The 26,545-nt window shown below is 37.1% G+C and overlaps 1 protein-coding gene across 1 annotated transcript in view; it reads left to right on the top strand.

Moving 5' to 3' along the window:
- Positions 1-26,545, top strand: part of LOC145775244 (valine--tRNA ligase-like) — an 85,414-nt gene that overhangs the window by 9,187 nt on the left and 49,682 nt on the right. The window contains exons 5-7 of the mRNA XM_082586497.1: positions 47-173; positions 25,804-25,900; positions 25,972-26,063. Of these exons, the coding sequence (XP_082442623.1) occupies positions 47-173; positions 25,804-25,900; positions 25,972-26,063 (316 nt within the window). The remainder of the gene's footprint in view (positions 1-46; positions 174-25,803; positions 25,901-25,971; positions 26,064-26,545) is intronic.

The following is a 26,545-nucleotide window of genomic DNA, read 5'->3' as shown; positions in this document are numbered from 1 at the left end:
AGGGTATCTTTCAATGATTAATGGATAATTGTTTTTGCCTTTGCAGAGCTGGAACTTCAGAAAAAAGTATGAAACCTAAATCTGCTGCTCAACTTAAAAAAGAAGCAAAGAAGCGTGAAAAGTTAGAAAAGTTTAATGCGAAGCAAAAGAAGTTGGACAGCCAAAATAACCAAGTAATGGACTCTTATTGTTGCTTTGTAAAGTTTATTGATTGTGTAGCCTATAAGCTTATGGTTCGTTTGAAATCTTAAAATTATTTCAACGTAAAAGTAACGTGATTAAGGTGTTGCAGGCGCCCCCGAAAATACTTGGTCCAATCATTCCTACCTTTTTTCCTGTAGTGGTTTTGTGACAAAGCACGTCAGTTCAAATTTCAGCTCGTTTGGGTCAAATTTATCTCGAACAAAAAAATATGACGATTTTTCATCTTGAAATTGCCCCTGCCCTGCGTCCAACAATTTTAAAGAAATCGTAATTAAACTCAACATATTGCCGCTTTAATTAACGACTGACTTAAGTCCACTTTTCATGATTTTGACTTCTTGCATTTTTTTGCTAATTGGACATAATGCCCATATTATGAGCAAATCTGCTAAGCTGTACAGTCTGCCCTAAAAACAGAGATACCGTTGGCTTATGTCAACATATTTTTCCAAGTTTTAATTCCATATAAACTTATGTCCATGCATAGACGTAAGACATTTTTTTTATAAAACATTTGGACTTATGTCCAACATATAGATATTTTTTTGGACTTATGTCCAATGACTATCCATGAAATTTTAGTCGTAAGTCCATCACCAGTTACTGGCAACTAGTGAAGTTTGCTTTGTGTCAGCATCATAATTATAACAATCACTTTACCTTGCAAAAAAACTATAACAGTTGGCCTGCACTTCAACTGGCATCATGGCAAGTGCAGTTTCATTGGACAGTCAGACAAAGACAAAGAATGCTGGCGCATTGTATCTATGCGTTCGGGGCTTTATGTTACTTTCAGATTACTGCAATATGTCATGTAGCCTACATTGTACACCTGTACGTAAGATGCGAATAGAAACCACACAGTATTGCCATGATCTCTTAGAATCTTCAATCAATGGGCGTAAGCCTGCATACGACAAACAAAACATTAAAAACAGCTTGCCGCCTTGACGAAAAGATCAAAACCATGAACTTGGAACAAAAGTAGGCCTGCAAAATGTGAGATTAAAACTCTGTATGACATTCTTGAAGCAAAGACACTCGTATTGTGTGAGATTTAAATCAAAAAATGATAAAAAGAGAAGACGTTGTATGGTCTTGGTCACAATTATAAATATTGTCACTTTGATGTTCTTACATTTGCTTCGATGATTTTCATGCCGAAAACGTCACACAATTGAAAAACTTTTATGTCATGTAATGAAGCTAGTTGACTTATACACTAGCAGTGCTATTCACCAAGTGTATACCAGATCAAAACTAGGGTATACAGCTGGAGAAGGGTATACGAAGGGTATACACATCAGGGTTGTCGGTATTTTACCCGACCCAAAAAAACCCACTTAAAAAAACCCAAAAAAAAACATAAAAAAACCCAGAGCATCATATTTGTCCAGTTTTTATTAGAAAATTAAAAAAATGAACAAAAACACTACAAGGCACTTAAAACAAACTTTAAATTAGGACTTAAGGATGTGATTGTGAAGTAAATTTCCAAGAATAAACTGAAAACGCAGTGGATATTGTATGATACAGTACATAAAAATCAAGTAATGCCACTTTGTGTATACTAGTACATTAAAACTCATTTATAAAAGAAGGCCTTATAATTAAACTGGTAAAAGTACTACTCTACTGTATAATAGTCTGTATATATGATGTGAAATGCAATTTAGGAGGCTATTTACCTATTACAGATTCTGGATTCTAACGCATGGCTGTTTCAGAGCATTTGCCTACATGGCCATTGGCCACGCAATCGCTCAATTGCTCATACATTACTATATATAATATAAGTATAAATGATGAAAAATGTTTAAACATGATGGCATAAATGCTCCTTGCCTTCAAATCTAAAGCAAATGATGCAATAATGTGATTTCTACCACGGTAGCATCAACTTGGTATAGAAATCAGTGGATGATGCAACATCCAACTTGATCTTGAAATTAATGGATGATGCAACATTCAAGCAACAACAGCCCTAGTGCATTATTTTATTGAGTTATGCAAGCATGTACTGTGAGTGATATAAGTCAAGTGCCTTTGCACTTCATTCGTAAAAAGTAGTTTTGAGGGGAAATAAGCATGATCTACCTTTTTTTGCATCTTTTTTAAAAAAAACCAATAAAACCCAAAAAAACTCGGTTTTTTTTAAAAAAACCCGGGCGGGTTGGGCTTTTTTTAAAAAAACCCGGGTTTTTTTCAACCCTGATACACATACAGCTTAGATCTGTGATAGTGGAAGTCACAACAGAGACAGCAATTGGCATTTGGCATATTTGTAAACTTTTAACCGGACCTATTGGTGTGCGGTTTCTCGCCAACCTGCTTTGTGCTTTTGAAACAGATACGCTCATTTTGGATGCGTGTGCCGTGTGGTTCGCATTTGACTTTGGGATTGTTGTGTCATTAATGCGCAAGTACGGGCAATAATCTCAGAAACAGAAAATGAGTGTACAACTGGATTCACCATCGGCGGTCATGTAATATCCAACTTGAGCTACGCACATTTTGAATAATTCTAAACTGAAAATGCAGGAATACCTAGATGCTCTGTCAAAAAATGCTGCTAAATTCGGCCTCCAAATAAATGTGTCCAAAACCAAATGTATGACAACCGACAAAACTAACAACACACTCAATCTCACTCTATGGAAAACAAATAGAACAAGTACCAGAATTGATATATCTTGGCCACCGACTATCCGCAACCAACGATGGAAAGACTGCAGTGCAACACCGAATTGGCTTAGGCTTGGGCAGCATTTGAAAAGAACAAAAAGATTCTAACATCCAATAGACTCCCAATCAAACTGAAAGCAAAAATTTTCAACACCTACGTTTTACCAGTCGTGCTATACGGTCTAGAATGCGTAAATTGGACATCATCAACGATGAAAAAAACTCACTACCTTCCAAAATCACATCATGAGAAGCATGACCAACAAAAGGCTACTTGATCACACAAAAATAGAAGATCTTCTAATTATGACAAAACTACATCCAATTGCAGCAATAATAAAATCAAAAGTTTTAAAACTGTTCGGCCACACTAAAAGATCACAATTCGGAATCAGCAAAGTTTGCACAGAAGGCAAAGTAGAAGGAAAAAGAAAACGTGGCAGACAACCAAAACGATGGCAAGACAACATTCAATCATGGACCGGACTCCACTTGACGACACTGGGCGAGTTGGCTCAAAATCGCCACTCTTGGAAACAAATAAGCCATGTTGATGCGCAATCTGCCGCAGGCGGAGATAACGACTGATGATGATGATGACGGGCATGTGTCCGCCTTTTGTCAGACATTTTTCTTTTTACTTGGAAATATTGCTAGTTTCACTGAGATGAAGCGCTTGAGTGAGTGAGAATTAGTATGGTAGAATTGGTATGTCTTGGTGCAGATGCCTATTGCCTACCACTTATTTGTGTGAAGAAGGATTTTCCAGTCTTGTTGAGATCAAGTCAAACAAACGAAACGATACTTGACATGGATTCTTTAATGCGGGAAGGAATAGAGAAAGAGCTAACACCACGTTATGTCAATATAACAACAAGCTAGCCATTAAATCAACTTCAATTTTGACATGTTTTGCACTTTTGCATGCATAGTTTCTTGTGCCCAGTTCAAGACTACTATAATCACTTTAACAAACTATTAATTAATTATTAGTTTTTTTTACTTCCTGTGCACAATTAAACATTGCTATTTGTGAGGTATACAAAGTTATTAAAAATTTAAAAAAGGTGTACCACGAACAAAAAGGTTGAAGAGCACTGCACTAAATAAAACTGGCATCGATTTTCAGCCAAAAAGTAGAGATCGACCTATACGCGAAGTTGACTTATATTTGAGTATATGCGTAATCAATTTCTTAACTCGCTGCCTAGGAGCATGATGTTTTCATATGAATGCCTATTAGTGTAGTCATATTAGGGTTTGACCCGGAAAAAATTCGTAACTTAACAAATTTGGTACCAAAAGAAGCGAAATTTTATGTAGATCATCATATCCAAAATCCTCTTCAATCGGGTTTGAGCAAATGGAATGGGGGGCATTTGAAATTTGCGTCTAGCGCCCCCTAACGGAAATGAACTATAATCATCTTTTCTAATACTTCCATACTGATTTCTGATTTGTTTTTTCAAATATCGCAATCTGTAGCTTTGTGAGAACATTTTGGTAAAAAAAAATCTGGATGTGACGGCATGATGACGTCACAAGAATAATTGGAATATCGTAATTACTCTTCAATACTAGGGGATGAATGGAATGTAAGAATACTCCCAGTAAAGCCACTTTTTCTTTTCGTTTTTTACTTTGTTGAATACAATAAGTTTAATGGGGAGTGATGGGCTACTTAAAACACATGTTGCGCCATCTAGTGCAGAAAATGTAAATGTTGACAATTGAGAATTTCCAGTGAATGCAATCGTTGGTTTGTGCATATTGTTTTGTGTTCACTTACTTGGGTAAACCTTTCAGAGCAGTTAGAAAATCAATGAAAAATTGTAATACTTGCAGTAGCAATGGCGTCATAATGCACTGGTTAAAAGGAATGTTTTATGAACGATCACGAATATCACTGTTATTTATAAGGTAAATAGTAAAATTCAATATCAATCTTTGCAAATACTTATGAACAATCTACATGTCAAACCAAACATATCATATCAGTAGAAGGCGTTTGAAATTAATTAAAATTGTTTTGTTTTCATCATTTCTTTTCCTGACTTGTAAATCGCTTTTTTTTTGCAACCAACACTTCAAAAAAGCTAGATTTTGAATAATTTTTACCAAATTTGAATCTGATATTTATTTTTCAACATCAAATATGTTTCTATCCGCTTCCTCGTCACTTCCAACGCTGTCTTCGTCTGATGAAACTTCGTCTTTGTCATAATTTTCACAATCCACTCCATTGCAATTACCACACGCAGAAACACATGGTAGCCCGTGCCGCCTGCAGCTGCAAACGTTGGTACTGCAAGGACTTTTCTTAGTGACGTTACAGTTACATCGTACAAAGCGAAGAATGTTATCAGGAGCTGCACTCAAATCTGTCAGAATAGGATCGTAACTCCCATTGGATAATTTCCAGCCCCAATCGAGCGGATTTAGTTCAACGCTCATCAGTGTTTTCGATTCAATCACCTGCAGCTGCAGATAGATTTGAAGAAAATGATACTTTGCAACATTTTTGGTTAGAGCGAGAGACTGTGGCTTGATTGTCGTTTTAGATGTTGCTGCTGCCTTCATAAACTGATGGTAGCGCAAATCTTCCATCGCCCAGTTTTCTTTTCCACCATAGCTAAAAAGATAAAAATTGTATATTAAAACTGAACACACTTCTTAAACTTTTATTGATGATTTGGTGGTAGGAACTTGACATTGTCGTTATAATACTAATGTAACTTTTTAAGTTACCTAAACATTAACAACTTAAGTCCTTTTTGTTCTACTTCCTCTGCAGTGGCTGTTATCGTCTTCGAATACTTTAGCAGTTTCTTAGAACACCTCCCTTGTCCCAAACTTCTTCAGGGTTTTTCCTGACATAAAAGATTATAGATACAAGTAGCCTGTGCATAGCTTAACCGAAAAATTAGTAAAAAACGAAGGCAATTCCGAACATGTTCATTGTGTACAATTATATTAAAAAGAATACGATAAGGCTTATCTACATACAATATTTTGTAAAGTAACATTTACATCATTCAAGCAAGTAAAACCAAGTTTATCATGAAAGTTCCTAGTTGCCAAAAACAAACAATGCACACTTAGTATCGCAACCCGACCAAGCGTGGATGAACAAAATATGACTTGTAATGACATCTCCAGTTGATTTGACCAAATCTTCAATTTTCCAGATTTCTTTGTCATCTTTGTTGCTAGCATCAGAAAGCATGTCGAGATGCATACCATTTTTCCAGTGAAACATCAACAACACTAGAATATCAGTGTCAGCTGCTACTACAACCACATCTTTGTTGTTATCTTCTGCATACTCCAATGCTGCTGAAACGATTTGAGTGTCCGCATCTCCCAAACTGTTTCGAACATCATGACCTTTTCTTTGCAGCTCGTCTGATAGGAAAGATATGAACTGTGATTTATTCTGCTCGTTCTTCAAAAATACTTCTTGGTTGAATGTTGGGATCATTTCTAAGTTATCCAAACTTATAAAGGCACTCATTTTCCCTGTTCTTCGTTTGTGTTCATGATCTTTTACGTAGGGACCGTTTTCATATCCATCAAAAACTATACACGATCGTCCATATTTCTTGTTCACATACTTTGTGTATTGATCCAAAATTGACCGATATGGACGATTTTTGAGCCACTTTACTTTATGCAGCAGAGCACCTCCACCCAGTATATGAAATGATTGATCCCATATGTAGGTGAAGGATGTGACATCTTTCTTTAAAGCCTGTCCCAGTTTTGCTTTGCTTGATTTTCGCATCATCGAATTCTGACACAGCGAGGTAGGAACGGCTTTCAGCTCATACTGGAAATAGCTTTGTATATCCTCTTCTCTCTCAATCAACACAAGCAACCTGGAAAATAGGAGCAATGGGTCGACATGCACTTTCTCCTTGTCGATTCTTACACCAATCTCTAGTGCTTCCAGCGTCTTGATCTGATCTCTCTTCTTAATTTTTGCTTTTGAATACGAAACACCGTCTAGTTAATGCTGGATTGCTTCACCAACACTTTCTGCATCATCACAATTGATTCCATCTCCTTCTGTTGCTGTAACTCCTGTTGCAATATTTCTTAGTACAAGCTCACTTTCATAGAAGAGGTTATGGCTTTCAATCCAAGATCGAATCTTCACCAAATCATCATTGTCTCGCTTCATACGGCTTGTTCCTAATTCTGCATGTTGATTGCTTGTTTTATGTGTGTTCCCAGTTAATGTTGTCATAGCGTCATGTATTGAAGCGCAAACATGCATCGTGTGTACCCACTACCCAGGTCAGCATTACATTTTCTGTTATCCCTCTTCCACGGGTTAAGCCACCATGTGTTTTCAGTGAGCGCATCAACACCTGTTCAATCGACAGATCAGTCCAAATTCCGTTCCAAAATCGAGCGCTTTGTCAGACAACGTGATATCTGTTGAGCGTGAACTGTTCATGCAAATCTGGGAATGTTGATGGGAGGTCATTCATCATTTGCAGATAAAGTCTGACACTCTTTGCGTAGTTGATATGACCTGTTGCAGCAAATAAATTTAACATTTGTACAGTAGCAGCTAGATGATTTTTCCAGTTACCAGTCCTTTCCGCAGCAATGAATTATTTAACGGTGTTGATATAGCGGATATATTGTACCCAAAGCTTGGCTGTACGGGAAAGAGCACCAAGTCTACACTCATCATCTGTTCCATAACACTGTTTAACTTCTCTAATACTTCACAGTTGTTGATTTCATCAGGTGGGATCTCATCATTGATAAGATTGTGGTAGATGGCCTTCAGTTTTTTTCAAATCGTTTTCCGATATGATCTCTTCTTGTAGGAGTCTGCCAATGATTGTTAATCGAAGAGCACTTTGTAAGAGAAAATGGCCTCTTACTGCTCTCGCTATCGCCTTGTCTGAAATCATGTGTTGAACCGCATTTTCACCATAAACCACTTGCAAGCATTGTACAATACCGGATCCTTTCATTGTATTACCGATGCTTCCTAAGTAACTTATCAAAGTGTGGACTGTGGAACCCTCCAAGACGGCAAAGAATCTTCAGGAACTTTTCTGCTATTATTTCTACTGCTTTCAACCACAACGGCTGGTCGAAGGTGATGCATGGTGTTCCCGTGTTGGCTTTCCTCGACTGGTCAATCACAAATGATAATGTTGAGTAAATACAGCATGTGATCAAGAGATTTCTGGTCGTTACAATTATATAAGAAGACTTTGCATTGCATTACACATACAAATTGTTGTTTATTAATTTTATTTTTTTTCTGTCGTCACTACAGTAGGCTATATAAATCCGAAATTTTGTTTTTGTACATCATTCGCTCTGAAGATGCGCAATGCCATGATGCGCGAAACGTCAGTGAAGCAATAAACAACGTATCTATTTCTGCTTTTCCTTTCGCATTCATTAGATGAACGCTGCAATTATTGCTAGAAAAGATACGTAATATTCCTGGTAAATATCCAAACTTCTCAGTATTCACTTCATTTGAAAATCGAAAAAGTGAGTTTTGACAAAATTAGATAGAAATACCTACCTTTACTAAATTTGCAATCAAATTTTTTTGCTCAAAGCCGATTAAAGAGGATTTTGGATATGTTAATCTACATAAAATTACGCTTCTTTTGGTACCAAATTTGTTAAGTTACGAATTTTTTTCAGGTTGGCCCTTTTTTGAGCTTAGATGACTACACTATATTGCATAAATACGGAATGGCCCGTTTCGGTGAGTCCGATCCCTATTCGGTGATTTTTTTCAATTTTTTTTTTAAATTATTGGGTACCGTAGCCTAATTATTATTGCCGTTTTAGGGTTAGGGGTTAGGGTTAGAGGTTAGGAACTCACCGAATCAGACTCACCGAATAGTAGCAGACCCGTATAAATAATAGTCAACTCATTCCTAAACCAAAAAAAATGTCGGCTATTCGTGCTTGCTAAACCCATTTTTGCCCATAAAACTCTTTCTTGTTTTTTTTTTTTATTAAAAGCCTGTTTTTACTCATAAAACCCCGGGCGGGCTGGGTTTCATTGAAAAAAAACGGGTTTTTCCAACTCTGTCACTGCACTATATTAATGTTTCAATACTTGATTAGTCAACAGATTGTAAGAAAAAGTGTATGGGTGACGAGAAAAATGGTTGGATATAGATGTATGTGTAGGGAGCCATCTGCAATTGCAATGATTTCAAATGGACTTGTTTCGTCCGATTTGGCAAGACCAGTTTTTAACAAAAACTTTATAGTAGTAAGCCAATTTGTCGTAATCTTCTTCAATAAATGGTGACTTTTTATTTCACGATAAGTTTTTCTATATATATTAATGTAATTGTAAACTAGTAGACTACTTACTTCATTTTATACTAATGGATTGCCTGTATTCATCGTTAATACTGGGTAGCGTTTCGTTTTCAGACATAATAAATTTGGTTGTGAAGGATACAGTGTTTGTGCTTTGATTCTTTTTTCTCAACTCAAGTGTAAAAAAGTTTTTCTCAACTCAGGTGTAAAAAGCCATTTAAGACTACTAAAGAAGTACTTGAGAATGGGTTGAATGTTTAGCCCTATGTAGGCTATATCTTTTTCAAAGTTACAAGAAAAACTTTGAAACGAATGTCAAGGATTCTTATAATATCGATTAGGGTGGGTTGAAAAATACTTTTTTTTAAATTAAAAAAGGAGTTTTAAAATTTGCCAAATGGACCTAGAAATGATTTCCAAAAATTTTGGAGGTAACCCCCTTTAACGGCCATGCCACCCAGTCCTAAAAGAAATAAAGGTCTTGTCATATCTCGAAAACTATTCTAGCTCGAAGGGTCAAAGCTCAAAGGAAACAGAAACACAAAGTTTCTTACTGGGCTTGGAGATCTGTTAACAAAAGAGTGAGAGGGAGAGCAAATATTACGTGTCAACTGTACTAGGTGCAACTAAAGAATAATTACACTGAACACAGAACTAAGAACACGGCGCCTACCAATTATGACATCACACAATTTACGTTGGTGCTTGAGGTTCCATCAACATCCTTCTTTCTTTAAGAATAGAGAATTACGTTTCCAAAATTATGAGGAGTACAAGCAATGCAATAAACATACAAAATAACATTAATAATACACATAATCAGCGAATCTTGCGGGAGGATTTCGACTTCTCCGAGGACGCTCTCGGACAGACTCCATCTGCTGTTCATGTTGTGGCTTGCAAGGCTCACCATGTTGACTGGCTTCTGGTAGTGGGTAGTAGGGGAGACTGGGGTAAAGTGTGCAATGGGGTAAGATGAGCAACCCCTGTTTTTGGAAAAACGAGTCGGCGGAATTATTTTTTTTTTATTCTCACTTCATTCAATGTATTTGTTATGTCCACTGCGAGTTGCATTTTACAATGGCACGCAATTATATTGTTTATGTCGAAAAATCGAAATTTTTATTTTTTTGCCAAAAACTGAATAACTTTATTGTTACACGTAAATCAAATCTGTTTTTTTGTATTGGTAAGTATAAAGTGTGAGGATATTCAATAAAACCTTCAGGTTGGTTAGTCTTGTAGTTTTTTAAATATTTGTAATTTTGTCAGAAAAATCAGGATGGGGTAAAATGTGCAATGCTAGTTGACGTATCTTGGAGCAGTTGCTCAACTTACCCCAAAAGAAATAGCCTTAGCTTATTTAATGTTTGAACTGCTGAATTTGTGTCTTTTTAGGTTCGTATTGGATAAAAAAAGCAGTGTTGTGTTGTAACCCAGCAAACATTGTACTTCGGCCCAACGTAGTGTGACAGTTGGTAAAATAATGCTCCTCCGTTGGCACTACGTTGTGGCCGAAGTTGACCCAACGTATCTTGCACCATTCGTCGCAGTTGGGACAACTTCTTTAAAATATTTGGGCCAACGTTATCCCAACTCTACACCCAACGTAGTTAATCGTTGGTACCCTACGATGGCCCAACGTATTTTGCACCATTCATCGCAGTTGGGACAACTTCTTTAAAATATTTGGGCCAACGTTATCCCAACTCTACACCCAACGTAGTTAATCGTTGGTACCCTACGATGGACCAACGTATTTTGCACCATTCATCGCAGTTGGGACAACTTCTTTAAAATATTTGGGCCAACGTTATCCCAACTCTACACCCAATGTAGTTAATCGTTGGTACCCTACGATGGCCCAACGTATTTTGCACCATTCGTCGCAGTTGAGCCGACTTATTTTAAAATCTTTGGGCCTACGTAATCCCAACTCTACTGCCAACGTAGTTCATCGTTGGTACCTACGCTGGCCAAACGCACTTTGCACCTTTCGTTGCAGTTGGCCATACATATTTTGCACTAATCGTTGTAGTTGAGCAACGTTGGTTAAACTTAACCTGCAATTTCAAGTTGACACTGTCCTGATGATCCATATGCCAATACGGTGACCATCTTCTTATACTGAGCAAATTTAAGTCAATGATGTAAACAAACGTAAAGTTGTTGAAAAATACATTTATTCGAATGGTAAAATGCACCACCCATGCACAATTGACAGCTACGACAAGACATGCACAAAAGTCTAAAAACACAGTGGACTGAGGTACTTCATGCCTCATCAGAAGACTGCGCCTGGATGTTACAACGTGATCTGTGGCGGCCTCAAACGCAAGTACCTATAAAACAATATGCAACATATGTAAAGAAAATATACCGTACAGTGCAAATTAGATCGTGTTTACAGCACCGTGAAAGAACAGACTCTAATTGCTACATATCTCATGGATATGTGTATGCAACACCCGGTTATTTTACAATAACAAGCATTTTTTTAATACATCCTAACATTCCTCAGTATGTTTTAATTCTGTAATTCGTAGCCTATACGATGGGCTGGGGAATGGGTATACCGTTATGTTCTACTAACCTCTAACATTAATGCACATTCGTTAATCGTGTTAATGCAGTTTCCTTTCTCTAACCAGTGCAACTTATTATTGTTATCGTTTGATAGATCTTCGAAGTTAAGTCTTAAAATGTGTGCATATTTCTTGAAGTTCTGCTCCAGTAATAAACTAATCGCTGGTTTAGTAAATAAAAATGCTTTTATTGCCCTTATTGAAATAGTAACGATTTGTCAGTGACGGAGAGAACAAATGAACATACCCGCAGTACTTTTTTTAGCAAGACGTTTAAGCCGGCCCCCATCGCGGTCTTCCCACGTCTTAAACCAGTCGCCCAGTTTGTGGTCAATTTCTTGTAGAGTGCATGATTTCGTATTGCTCTGGACAACATCTATAAGTAAAGCAGTTTTGTAAACAAATAATGTTACATCGATTTTTATTTTTACACAATCATCTACAGCAGTGGCCAGCGGCTCTTAACCTGTGGGTAATTACTCAATCTGGGGAAGTTTGAGGTCTTCCAGAGGGCAATGAGCAGGACAGTGCAAATTGTTACCAATTTTTAATCAAACTTAAATCATTGTTGGGTTTGGCTATTCCATTCAATTGATTGCCAAAGACTAATAAAATTGGTACGAATGGAATTAATTTTATGCTGCTGTTTGGAAGTCTTCACGAGAAGATGCAGAACAACGTGTTCTTGTCGAAGGTTGCTTATTTGTGCGACTTTTTCTCTGACATAAACGCCTTGAACTGCTTGCAGGGCAAATGGACAAGGTTATGGGATTTAATAGACAAATAATAGATTTAAGATGCCCACCGTGCTTAAGTGGGGTAACGGGTCAGAAAAGGTTAAGAACGTTGCTCTACACTCTACAGTCTGTCTCACGTGCGTGGCACGAACATCAGGAGAGCTGTAATGAAAATAAAAGCGAGGACATCACCATAAGCATAGCCGCCGAACCCGGGAAGGTCGGCCTTCCGGAGCTTTTCGCAGAGAAGGCCACCCTTCCCTGCGAAATCGGCCAGATCAACTTTCTAATCTCATCTTTTTTATTGCACACGAGTAAACAGCAGGTGTTTTTAAACTGGATCTAGACTGAGGCATTAATCAGGGATAGTAAACAGCAAATTGACAAAAAAGATTACGAAAAAGGTAAACTTCAGATGCTGCAAAACTTATGTTATATCCAAGGTTGTTATTTCATTGAAAATTAATCATGAACAGTAAGTATTCTTTCTGGAGACGATATCATACCAACAAAAGGTGAATACAAAACTTAAACAAACTACTTACCTACGACCATGTTCTTTAAGTTTTGCATGGAATCAAAAGAAAACTTTTTCTCTTCACTTAATTTATTTTTCCCCTTCCCGGTCCGCGAGACGTAACTTGCGACTTCGTTTAACAGCACCTGAGGCATCAATCGATTAACCGTGTCGTATAGGCTTCTTCCTCCTATACGACACAGTTGTTTGAACTGCAATAGAACAGATGGATGTTGAAATGCATAAGCCGAGATCGTTAAAACTGCCCCATCAAACAGTCGCGGTGCGTACCAGGCTACCAGCGTACAATGGCATGAATTTTTTTGTATATCATATATATTGGTGTGTACCATGTGATTATGTGCGATGAATTGTGCAATTAGCCTGTTGAGGCAGACATTAAATGGTTTAGAATTTATTCATTCAAGTTTAAACTCATTTTAGGCTAAATAGAAAAACTAACTCCCCACACATACAACTCATGTATTACCAAAAATGTGGGTGACTTTAGATAGGTAATGCGCAGTAAGAACTAAGAACATATCGTGTTCACTAACCACAATCTGATAGGTCTCCTCATTCTCCAGCATGCTGTTTACGGTTTTTAATTCCGCTATGGTTGTAGCAGGAAGAGGAACATCCTCATTTGACGTTGCTCTGTCAGAATTGTTTGAAGATAAGTGAACACTTTTCCTTCTGTAAGCAAACGTAAATCCTGTTACAGTGAGCATCTGTATACTTAATATCTACTAGTAGTTGGGCTTAGATTTGTGCTTGTAACCCAATATTGATAACCTTAACCACGATGTCTGGTTGGCTAAAGCTTGCTTTCCAATAAAAAGCACTGTTCTTACTTTTGCAACACAACCGCTGTGAGGACAATCATGGGTTCCACTCCGATACCAAGTTTGGTCAGTTACTCGGGAGATGACAATAGGAAGGGAGACTAAATCCGGGTGAGAATCTTTTTCAAGGTGCCACACATGACGATTAGGATATATATTTAAAATGGACAAAAACACTTTAAAGTTTTCAGAAAAGAGGACAGAAAAACTAGCGACAATCAACAAACAAGGAAGAAATTTTTACAGAAGCAGATAATTCTTTATGTCCGCTTTCTTCAGGTCAGCCGTTTTCTTCAGGACTGCAGACTGTGGGGGAAAAGCACTTTGTTTTTTAGGAGGGCAATGAAACAATGCAACAACGTAATCTGTACTAAGTGTACATACTAATCTGATTATGGTCTAACTTGTTTCATATCGTAAAACCTTATAGGAAGTATTACAACAGTTAATCGCTGTTTCATGTTAACAATTATATATGTCAAACATTAGATAGACATACCTGTGTTTTCTCTTTTCGTGCAAAACACCTTTGGATGAAAATTGTGATTCATTGTCATCTGTTGATGACAATTCAACATCACTTCGTAATGTGTATTCTTTACACCATCTTTCAGCCCTTCGCAAGTCATCTAATATAATATGTATCAAAATATAGATAAAACTAAGTCTCATTATAAGTACTAAGTTCAGGTGTCGTGAGTGGTCAGTAAAGCCCATCGCCGCATGCTTTGTATCCGGGCCGCACAGCTACTCGAGTAAGATTACTGCAGCAGGAGCGAGTCACTGGCAGCACGATGTGTGAAACTTTCCCTTACTTCATTCTAACACAACACAGCTAGCAAGAATGAAGTACCAATTTATCATCTTGGTGTGACTCAGTCCGAACTTGAACCCGATACCTACAAACAGAGGGTGCACATGCTAACCACTAGGCCAGACAATCGGTATAAAAATGCAGATAATTCAACTGAACAGCAGTGGACACTGGAGAATGTGCAAAATAATGGTAAATCAAGCATTTTAACACAATTTGCTATTTTATAGAAAACATCAGAACATAGAGTTCGCAAATTAAACTTCAGTCATATAACATGTAATATATTAAGATGTAGCCCACCTGTTTCATAAAGAATAGTAACACTGTATTCTGCTCAATCACTTTTAAGGGTGGCCATTGATTCCAACAAACCTTTGTAGCGCAATTTCGATGCACAAGGTGGCCATTTTGACAAATGTTTTTCACGGTTTGACCAAAGTGAACATATTACTTCCACAGGCATGTTCCGCTCTTTACAAAGTTGCACAACTTGGTACCGGTACATTGCATTAGTATGATAATTATATAACTAACACCTACAGAAAGTTCTGATATAAACTGAAACACAATATGATGTAAAGAAGTGGTTGTCAAAAGCCGGTCCGCAGAAGATCTTACTTTCTCCAAAGATTATTTTAATGGAAGTGGCTATTTTTCCACAATCAAGTGTTGCCAGAGTTAGGATTAAAGTTAGGAAGGGTTAAGGTAAAGGTTAGAGTTAGGAATAAAATTAGGATTTTGATCTTTGCCCGGGAATAAAAATTTTTCCAAAATACAAGTTTTTGTTTTACATAGCTTAACTTTTCTCAAATTAGGGCAGAATTTCTTATCTGGCAACACTATTCAGGCTATTATTACACTATATAGTGTAAATATAGCCACAGCTTATTTTAATATGGAGTCATTAGCATATTGTCAAATTGTGATCGTACTGTGAAACATGCACAGCTGTAAAACTGACATGTCTCCATGTAAAATTGTTTGATAATATAGGTGAACTTTTTGATGACCTAATTCTGTGCTGTTAATGATATTTTTGTGACAAATTGTGCGTAGTTTTCAAAAATTTTGAAACACAGAAATACATAACCAAATGGGGAATTTTGTCCTTGATTTTGAAAAATTTCAAAGTCGTTGGTGACGAAAATCTAGAATTAGATAAATTTGAAGTTCCAGGATAGTCAAAGCCTGCAATGGAAATTTGCCAGAACCGGAGTTTGAGAAAGCAAAGATCTAAGTCAGTGGTTCCCAAAGTGGGCACCAGCGCCCCCCTGGGGGCGTTTGCAACCATGAAGGGGACGCTGGCTATAAAGTGGGCGATTGGGGGGCGCTGAGAGTAAATCGGGGCAGTTACAAGAAGAGGATTGCAAAGCATTTTTTGTCATGTTTTGCTTCAAAGAAATACAAAAGAAGACGGTGACTATAAGAGCTCTGTGGCAGATATTGTGGCAATTAGGTTGGCAATGTCGCTTCGCATTGCCTTACAAGTTAGTTGAGGTCATAACGTAATGCATGACAATTTGAAACACTGCGATTACGCAAATCCGATCTTACAGTCCGAGAGTATTTTGATCTAGCGTTCGTCTTAATTTATCTTTGAAGACTGTCATCAAAGCAGTGAATAAAATTAAAGTGCACGCTCTGAATACACGCTTATTCAAACGATTGTGCAATGAGAATGGTGAAGCTTTTGAGCGCTTACTACTCCACATCGAAGTACGATGGCTTTCCAAGAGAAATTGCCTTGCACGATTTTATTCGCTGTTTGAAACAATCGTAGAATTTCTAAATAGTTGTGACCCTGGCCTTGCGAATGACGTCCTGGTTGTGAGAAATGAAACTTGTCAGACATATTTTCCAAATTTAATGAATTAAAATTATCCCTTCAGGGTAACGAAATACGCTCGTGTTGTATCAGCGAAATTTAGCTAGACGAGAATTTTTCCCATTATCCAGTTTGCATCAACTTGATACCAGTGACAAAGGCATATCTGATGTTGATGTAGAGACGTGCAGCAATCATCTCGAAGAAGTACACAAAGGCATGGGAGTTCGATTCCAGAATGTATTCCAGTTAGAAATCCATGACTGGATAATCGACCCATTCTGTGATATTTCCGAACATGGAATTCTTGAGGAGGAACTGATAACTTGGGCCATTTTTATATGAGCTTAAAAAATCAATAATATGACTTTATTTTTTGGAAAATATGACTTTATATGACTTTATGTGAATATCGTTTATTTTTACATACGAACAACGTCACTCATGGAACTAAAGAGTAAAACATACGCAACATAAGAGTAATACACATCCATTTTTATTTTAAACCACTGTTGTAGTACAGTTTCATGTAGTGTGGAATGTTAGAGTCTTTGAAGTTACGATTTAGACGTAAAAATGACTTTAGTAAGGAAAATGAGCGCTCCACAGACGCTGATGTGGGTTGACACTTCTGCAGTTTTGCATAAAACGCTGGTGAAATGTCTTGTCTTGGTAGCTCCATAATTTGTTTTACATCGTTTTTGTCCGATCGCTTCTTAATGTAATTTTTGAGCTCAAGCGGATCTTTTCTGAAATCAAGGGCATTTAGATCAGCATGGGCCTCTTTGATGGTGTACGTACAACTTTCCATTTTGAGTATTAAGTTGACCTCAATGTGTGACCTCATAAAATATAGGTCTGTGACTGTAAGTGTTATGTAGGCTAATCCTACAGTTTGCCTTCGTTCAATCAGAAATTGCCTTACTTTCTTAGTGCTTAATTGCTTCACCGCTTAAATTGGTACTTTTTATTTAAAGTATACAACGGTATGACTTTATAACTCAAAAATATGACTATATAATTTAAAAAGCTGATATATGACCTAACCAGGAAAATATGACTTTATATGACTTCATAACTTTCTTAATATACCTCATAGGGATGCGGTTTTTGCGTTAAAATTGATTTCACGACTTACTGATGCATAGAAAAAAATATGACTTTAATGACTTTAAATGGCCCTACTGATAACATTGCAAGGCGATTTTGCACTCAAACCGAAGTTCAATATCTCGTATCAATCGTTCTGGCTACAGAACCAAATCAAAGAGAAATACCCTCACGTGCTTTTATCATTGCCTTTCCCAGCTCATACTTGGTGGAGTTTTCAGTGCTGTGAAAACGCTGCTAGATAACAAAAGTCTTGACATAGTTAGACTGGGAGACTTAAGATTGTTCCTATCCAAACTGAAACCCGATGACTGATGACATTGCACCAACCTCATCCGTCTCATTAAAGTTGGACTTTAAGTTGTGATGAATGGAAAATAACTTTGATTTTACTTTTTTTGTCGAAGGGGGCGTTTGATACTCTGTTCGTTGTCCAGGGGGGCGCTATTAAAAAGAAGTTTGGGAAACACTGATCTAAGTCATATATTTTTATTTGAGGAAAAAACTTGATGTTGTCCAGTGTAATAATTGTATGCACTGGCAAGTAAACACAGTGCAAACACACGCCATGTAGCTGACAACTGTTGAACTTCAAATATCACTACTTTTTGTTAAAATATATGCTTTTAAGATCTAAATCAAATATAAGCACTTTTTGTAGTATTAATAGTTTACCCTGAAGAATATATCTGAGTCAACTGAAACAAACCTTACCTGAGTTTCATGATGTGCGCTACTTGCGTTTTCCTGCACTAAGCTGCCAGCTATGAAGCTAATGAAATGTGCAAAACTGCAAATTTCAGCCAATACAAAATTACAAATGTCGTCACGCCATCAGCTTTGAAGCTAATTAATGCAAATGTCCTCCATTGGGGTTTTCGCGCGTTTTTTACTATCGCACGTCACAGACAAAGTAGCTTCTGATTGGCTCACTAGCCACTAACAATGGCGGACATTTTTTTTAACTTTCTCAATCGAGATGCGACAAGCGCAGTCTAGTTGTTATAAGATGTCTATGGTTAAAGTGCTTACCTACGAACACATGGTAAAGGGAACTGTGGTACAATTATTCAGCTCAGTGTTGTCATATTTTGTTTCAAAAATAAAATGAAAAAAACGAAAACAAAAAAGGAACCGAGCACGCAAAAAGTGCGAGATGAAACTACAGCCCTGATTTGCGAATTAGTGTTTTTGTTCAGAATTAGTGATCCTCATAGTAATGCATGATTTCGAAAAACATTTCAATTTTTTTTTTTCCTTAAAACAATAATGTAAAAAAATTGAGATATTACCGTAGTACATCCGCAAATTATGACGTTGGCCCAACGTTTTGTACAACTGCACACCAACACTAGCACGACCGACTTTCTAATTCTAAGTTTTTTTGCATTTTCATTGTCCCATTACAATTGTAAAAGGAATACAATAAAGCAAACTTAAATAATTCTTCGTAGGTATTATCAATTAAAATATTTCCAAAGTTGGCAAAACTACACTACCCTCAGCCAACCCGAACAACCGTCAGCCAACGTTGGGCCAAAGAAAAATGTTTACTGGGAAAGCATAATGCCTCGTAATAATACAAACAAACTGACAGGGAAATGCTTCAACTTAATCGAATTGCACAACTTACCCCAGGTCATTGCTCAATTTACCCCATACAGTTTATGCCAGGGTAAGTTGAGCAACACGCAAATAAGTATCAATATAAAAAAATATAAAAATCGCAAGGTGATAAAACTAAATCTAAAATATAGCTGATTCATTGGTGCTTTAAGTTCACCTTATTAAAATTTTCCAAAACAAACCGTTTTTTTGTAAAAGCGACTTAAGCAAAAAGCTGCTCATCTTACCCCACCCTCCCCCTAATAATACGAAGATTCATCACACGTCTTTTTACAATGATTAGACCGCACATGAACTCTGTTTCTCTTGTCAGTGGCACCATCACTCGTGATGATCAATTAGTACGATCAAATATATAATTGTTTTATTACAGTTCCTTTAAACCAGCCAGGCTGATCCGAATGTTGAAAATAAACAGATTGATTTGGATAGAGGACACTTAAATCCTTTGCATTTTTGTCGTAGGATTGTTTCACCTGCTTTTGACGGTTCATCCTTTTCGAACGATCCAAAGTACATTGGGTAGAGTTAACAGAAGGAATGATAGAGTGAGTTGCTCGACCAAACACAAGTTCAGCGGGGCTACAATTAGTACTTTGTTGTGGAGTATTTCTAAATTCAAGAAATGCCAAATGAGTGTCTGAATTGTCACGAATACATTTTTTAATCAAGTTTTTTACAATTTTTCAGGCGATTCAGCTTTCCCATTGCTTTGTTGATGTCCTGGAGATGAGGTGTTGTGTGTGATGATACCCCATTCTTTCGTAAATTTAAGAAATTCATAGGAAGTAAATTGAGTACCAGAGTCGCATATTATACTGTACATTTATACTGTACAGGTATACCATAACGAGCAAACGATTTCTTCATACATGCAATCACTTGACTACTAGTTAAGTTTGGTAAAACATCAACTTCAAAAAAATTACTAAAATAATCAACAGTGATTAAGTAGTTTTTGTTTTGATAGTAACAAATGTCCACACCAACTTTTTCAAACGGCGTTTTACCTTCGGCATGTTTAATTAAAGTTTCTTTTTGATTTTTTGGCTTAAATTCTTGGCAAACATCACATGAATTAGCAATTTCAGAAATTTCTTTACACATGCCTTTCCAAAAAATGGTGTTTCGAGCACGGCGCATCATACTGTCACATCCTAAGTGTGCTTTATGAAGGTGCTGTTTCATTTCATGTCTGAGAGTGTTTGGTATTAAAAGTCTCTGTCCTTTTATGACAATGCCATCGTGGCAACTTAGAGATACCTCGAGTTCATTTTGGTGATCTGGCCATCCGCTTTGAACAACTTCTAATAGTTTCTGGATGTCGGGATCTTCATTGGAAGCTTTTCTTACTTCTTCTACCAGAAGATCGGGTATATCTCCAAATCCGTCGACTGATATCGAGTTGACATTGACGAGAGGAATATCTAAGTAAGCTCGACTTAACGTGTCAGCTAAAATAAGTTGTTTTCCTGGAACATACTGAAAAGTAAAATTATATCTGTGCAGTCGTAGCATCAATGCTTGTAATCTTCTTGGGGCTTGACTTAGAGGCTTGTTTAGGATGATTTTCAGAGGCTTGTGATCATTTTCCACCAGAATCGTATTGCCATAAGTGTACTGGTCAAATCGTTCCAAGCCAAATACTACAGCAAGAGCTTCTTTTTCTATTTGAGCCCAATTACGTTCTGCGGATGTTAAGCATCTTGAGGCATACTCAATAGGTTTGCCTTCTTGCATAAGTACGGCTCCTAAACCATCTTTGCTGCTGTCTACTTGAAGACAAAGCTCTTTTTCGGGATCTAAGTAAGCTAACAGTGATGTTTCAGACACTTTCTTTTTGATTGTTTGAAAAGCTTCTTCGGCCTCACTTGACAAATTCCACTCTGCACCTTTTCTTAGGAGGGCTCTGATTGGTTCCAGGTCATTCGCCAAGTTAGGCATAAATCTTGCCAAGTATTGAATCATACCAGTAAATCTTTTCACACCGTGAATATCCGTTGGGGCAGGCATTTTCATGATTGTTTCAACTTTTGCTTTATCGGCTAAAATGCCTTCTTTAGTTATTCGGTGACCCATAAAAGTGATATCTTCTTGCTTGATTACTGTTTTTTCATTTTGAGAATGATGTTTTGCTCTTGACAACGTTTTTGCAGTTTCTTGATATTGGTTTCGTGATCAACTTCAGGTTGTTCACTCGTGTTGCCACAACCTACTACAACAATGTCATCGGCTACCGTTATCACACCGGAGAGATCAACAAGGGCATGATTGAGACGTTTTTGAAATATTTTGCTACTCACTTTTCGTGCGAAAGGTAATCTATTCCATTGATATCGTCCAAATAGAGTGATCATGGTTGTGAGATTTCTTGACTCTTCATCCAGCTTGATGTGCCAATAAGCTTCTTTTACATCCAGTTTGTTGAATGTTTTAGCTCTGCTTTATTCATCTTTGGGAGCACGTCATCAATGGTAGGTAGTTTGTAATGCTCACGCTGTAGAGCGGCGTTTAATGGTTGTGGAGCAATGCAAACTCGTTATTTTCCATTAGGTTTCTTTAACACAGCCATTTGGCTTACCCATTGTGTAGGTTTGTCAATCGGTGATAGAATGTTCCGCTTCACGAGACGTTCGATTTCTTCTTTGACCTGATCTTGAATGGCAAAGGGAAGTTTTCGGCATGGTGATATTCGAGGTTTCACGTTTGGATCAACAATTAAATTTGCTGTGCCTAAATCTCCTAATTGGTCAGGTTGTTTAACTTGAGATATAAATTTATCGAAGTTTACTTTAATAAGATCCATATCTCGTATAGACTTTAGTCCTAGCCAACAGCCAAACTTGTTTTCTACAACAGTGAATTGTAATTTATAAACTTCCTTATTTTTAGGATTCACTACATGCAAAACTGTTTCACCAATCGATTTTACTTGGGTAGAGTTCCACATGGTTAGAGCATTGGGTTTAAAAGTTATTTGATGTTTGTGAACATTCTCTTCACGAATAACGTTGACATCAGCGCCAGTATCTAAGTGGAATTTGACGTCTTGTCTATTAATGTTGAGTTTCACCATTAAGCAAGTCTCGTTATTTTTCAACGCATAACATAAAAAATCGTCATCAGTTTCGCAGTTACCTTTTTGCTCTTCCTTGTAGTTGTTCGTCTTTTTCATAGAGTGAATACGAGTGCGACAGACTGTACTGAAGTGATTCATCTTGTTGCATTTCAAGCACTTTTTTCCATATGCAGGGCAGTTCCTTCGGCGATGAGATTCTCTGCATCGTGGACAGTTCTTGATAAAGTTGTGTTGTGGTTTCGATGGTGTTGGATTCTGCACTTTCTGGATTGTTGTTTCAGATTTTTGAAGAGACATTTCATTAGCTTGTTTTTGTGATGTTTCGTCCAACCTGCATATTTGAATAGTTTTTTTCTAAATTTAAATCCGGATCTCTTAACAAAACTTGTTGTAATTTGTCTGGAATAGAAAAGACGATTTTGTCCCTAATCATTCTGTCTGCTTCTTTGAAGCTACATCCTTCAGCTCGTTGTCTGAGTTCAGTTAGGAATGTGTCGAAAGTAAGGATGTGCCGATTAATCGGCATCGGAATCGGCAGGTATCGGCAATTTTTGGAGAATCGGAATCGGCATCGGAAAAAAATTGCCGATTCTTTCCGATTCTTTATCAAAGTTTCCTAATCAAAAGTAGCGCGAGCGCGTGGAAATACCGATCAAAGAACGGCTTCTTTGAACAACCGCATCAGCCTCAACTAGCATTCGGAGAGCGGTAGTCTAAATTATGACGATTGTACGCCATTTTGTAAACTTTCGTTTAGTAGGCACGAGATCAAAATATTTTCTTTCTTTGAAATGACGAAAAACGTTCAAAGAAAAAATCAGACCAGATAAAATATAAAAGTTGAATGATTACACAACGGTTAGAAGTTACAGGAGAAATAGATTATTACGTAATAGTTATTATCTTGCAGTATGCGAGGCGCTAAAAGCAAGAAGAGAAAAAGCGAGGGAGTATAAACTGCTAAGAAAATGAGAGCAACTGTCTGAAAGATTCAAAACGCTGTAGAAAAAAACAAAGGGCGTCAATGGAAAACAACGTGTGAAGTTGCAAGTTATATCTTTTCAGACGCTGAATTGCAGTGAATTAATCTTGTCACTTAGTAAACACGTGAAAAAAGATTACCTCGTTTGCGCAATAATCACTCGATTGTTTGTTCAACCCATGAAACGGACTATGTTACAGCCAAATACTGTTCCAGCTCTAGTGGGCATTCGGCAAAATTAGGGAGTTTTCTTTGATCTGTAGAATATACCTTAATGCACACATTTTTAGCGCAGCAAAAAGAGAAATGACATCGTGTACAGTTAGAAGTTGTCATTGTTTTTAAACATTGTAGACGTCAATTTATTATGTTCTTGTGCGATTATTTTCTCCTGTATCAATCACCTGCTTTAAGTTCTGTAACGGAAGAGAATTCTTAATTTATTTCGTCATCCCCGCACTGGCTACATAAATCCATCATTGTTAAAAATTGCAAATAAATTGCTTTCGTCACCACCATCGTCGATCGAAAGCGAACGAACTTTTAGCACAGGTGGCAACATTTTTACGCCTCAACGGACCAGACTTACTGCAGCAACTGGAGAAAAGTTGATGTTATTGCATTTTAATTTACGTGTCTTTAATTTTGAATATTAAAAAGCGGAAATGTTCTTTGAAATTATTGTTTAATCGTTGTAAAATTCGTAGTCACTGAAAGTTGCTTAATGTTAAGTTACTAAGCAGAGAGAAGTGAACTCCAAGTATATTATATAAGCCTATAACGCTTAATGCGTTCAACAAACAATCGTGTGATTGCGCAAACGTAATCAAACCAGCTACCCGGTAATCTTCAAGTGTTTGCTAAGCAACAAGATTGGCTGCAACTCTGCATTCGAAAACAATACTAATTTCTTCACAAGATGTTTTTCTTTTTTCGCCTATTGATGCACTTTGAATGCAAGGCTGGTGTGTTACTTTTTTAAAGATTTTTGTGTATTCAATACCGCTGCGTTCATTTTCTTTTACACTTTCGTCTTTTTTTCTTCTTGTTTCTGGCACCTTCTTGAATTCTGCGAGAAAAATACTGCAAACCGCACAAGATAATATTTTGCACACTGCGTTAAGCTACGTTTATTTTGCACTCTGTGAGCGATGGCGATTTTTCTCTTTTGACTGATTTCCGCGACAAATAAAACGCGTGTCTATCACCACTTTGTAGCGCGCAAGAAGTGAAGAACTACCGTAAAAAATCACGCTGTCTAGAGCAGGCGACAAAGTGAACGCTTTTAGACACTTCAAAGGCAGCAACTTGTAACAAAATCGCAACCACTTGTAAAGCGCCAACTAAAAGCAGCTTTAATCATTTAACCAAAGAATCGGCATCGGAATTGGTATCGGCATCGGAATCGGCAAATATTTAAGAATCGGAATCGGCATCGGCAAAAATTCTGTAATCGGCACATCCCTAGTCGAAAGGCTGTTGATATTGCACTTTCCAAAATCTATAACTTTCCATGACTGTGTTTTGTTTAGGAAGGCAATATTCTTCAATCTTTTTCAAAACTATGTCTGGTTTGTTCTTATCGTCCTTTTCATCGAAGTTCATCTGAAGAAATGCTTCTATAAATTGTGGTCCTGCACAGTGAAGTATGATGGCTGCTTTTATTTTTTCTGCTTTTTCATAAGCTCCACTTGCATTTAAATAAACTTCTAGATGCTGCCTCCATCTCTTGTATGCTTCTGATAAATTAGGATCACGTAAGTCTAACGGACAGGGCGCTCTAAAGTTATTATTTGCCATCTTTTTTTAAGCAATATACGAATCTAATATTCTTATCTTGAAAATGACCTCAGATGGTGTTGAAAGTAACACCATTGAACTCGCCATCCTCAAAAACCCTAATTTGGATCCCAAGATTGTGTCTCTAGCTTTTCTAGAAGTCATTTTAGCGCAGGACTTAAGTTAATCCTTCAGACTCAAGTTACAAACCCCGAACATGGGAGGTGCCAGTCCTTAATTAAAGGAGTCTATGACTGCAACAGAAAATCCCTGAACCACTTTAGTGTTGCTAACAAAATTTGGTTGCTGATATATTTTTCATCCTGGTTTGAAATGAAACAAAATTATATAGATCAGAAAACTTTTGCAATTTGTTACATAGGATAATAACATTTCCAAACAAAAAATTCTGATATTGCCTTTGAAGTTGTGCAAAAAATTACCTTTTTGCACATCCTGAACAATTTATTTTGGGAATGTTTAGATACGAGGATATCCTCAGGCAAGCTGTAAATAAAGTGTTGTTTCTGCTTGGAAAGAGGCAAGAACCTTTTTTTTACTAGACATTTCACATACCTTGGGACAACTGCTACACCCTAGTGATGGCATCCTTGCATGTTGGGTGTCATAATGATGGCACTTACGTTGTAATGGCTTATCAAACATATCTCATAAATTTCTTTTTCAGAATAAAGCCAAAAAAAATGCAGAGAAAAACGAAAAGAAGGTTTTTGTTGTAAAATATGATAAAGCGACACCAGAAGGGGAGAAAAAAGACATTTCAGGTGAGGACAGGCTACTTTGTGATGCTCATTTTTGTTATATGCAAATTAACTGATGCTGTATCTTTTGACAGGAAAACTACCGGACAGTTATAGCCCGCAATATGTCGAAGCTGCTTGGTATGATTGGTGGGTCAAAATGGGATTCTTTAAACCGGAATATGGGGTAAGTAACTACATTGTAACAAAGGAATCTGAATGTGAAGCTTTAAATTCATAGTGGACATGTAAAATAGAACTATAACTTCACAATCTCTAGATTTTTAACATGCCCAAAATGCACCGAATCAGCTGCACAATCAAACTTATATATTTAGTTGTGTATAAAAAAAGGAATAGGTGCCATTTACAGTACTGTGGGATGCCGCAACCTATTACATTAATCTGTCTTCAAGAAAAGCCAGCGCTACACGCACAGAAAATTATGCCTCGGTAAAATATTCATCTTTATCACTAGACTATCTTACTTTGAAATTTAAAGAGAAAGAAACTAATATGCATGTGTAAACACTTAAATATAAAGGTGTTGCACAAGAAGGTGCCGCTCGATCAATTTGGATAAAAATTTAAAATGATTTCCTTGCATTGGAGAAAAGGCATGTGTAATTTTACTACACTTTTCTACATCATACCTATGCGAGATTGGAT

This window comes from Aplidium turbinatum, chromosome 8, assembly GCF_918807975.1.
Source record: "Aplidium turbinatum chromosome 8, kaAplTurb1.1, whole genome shotgun sequence".
Lineage (NCBI taxonomy): Eukaryota > Metazoa > Chordata > Ascidiacea > Aplousobranchia > Polyclinidae > Aplidium > Aplidium turbinatum.
Note: the sequence above shows the minus strand (reverse complement) of the source record. Positions and strands in the feature narration are given on the sequence as shown.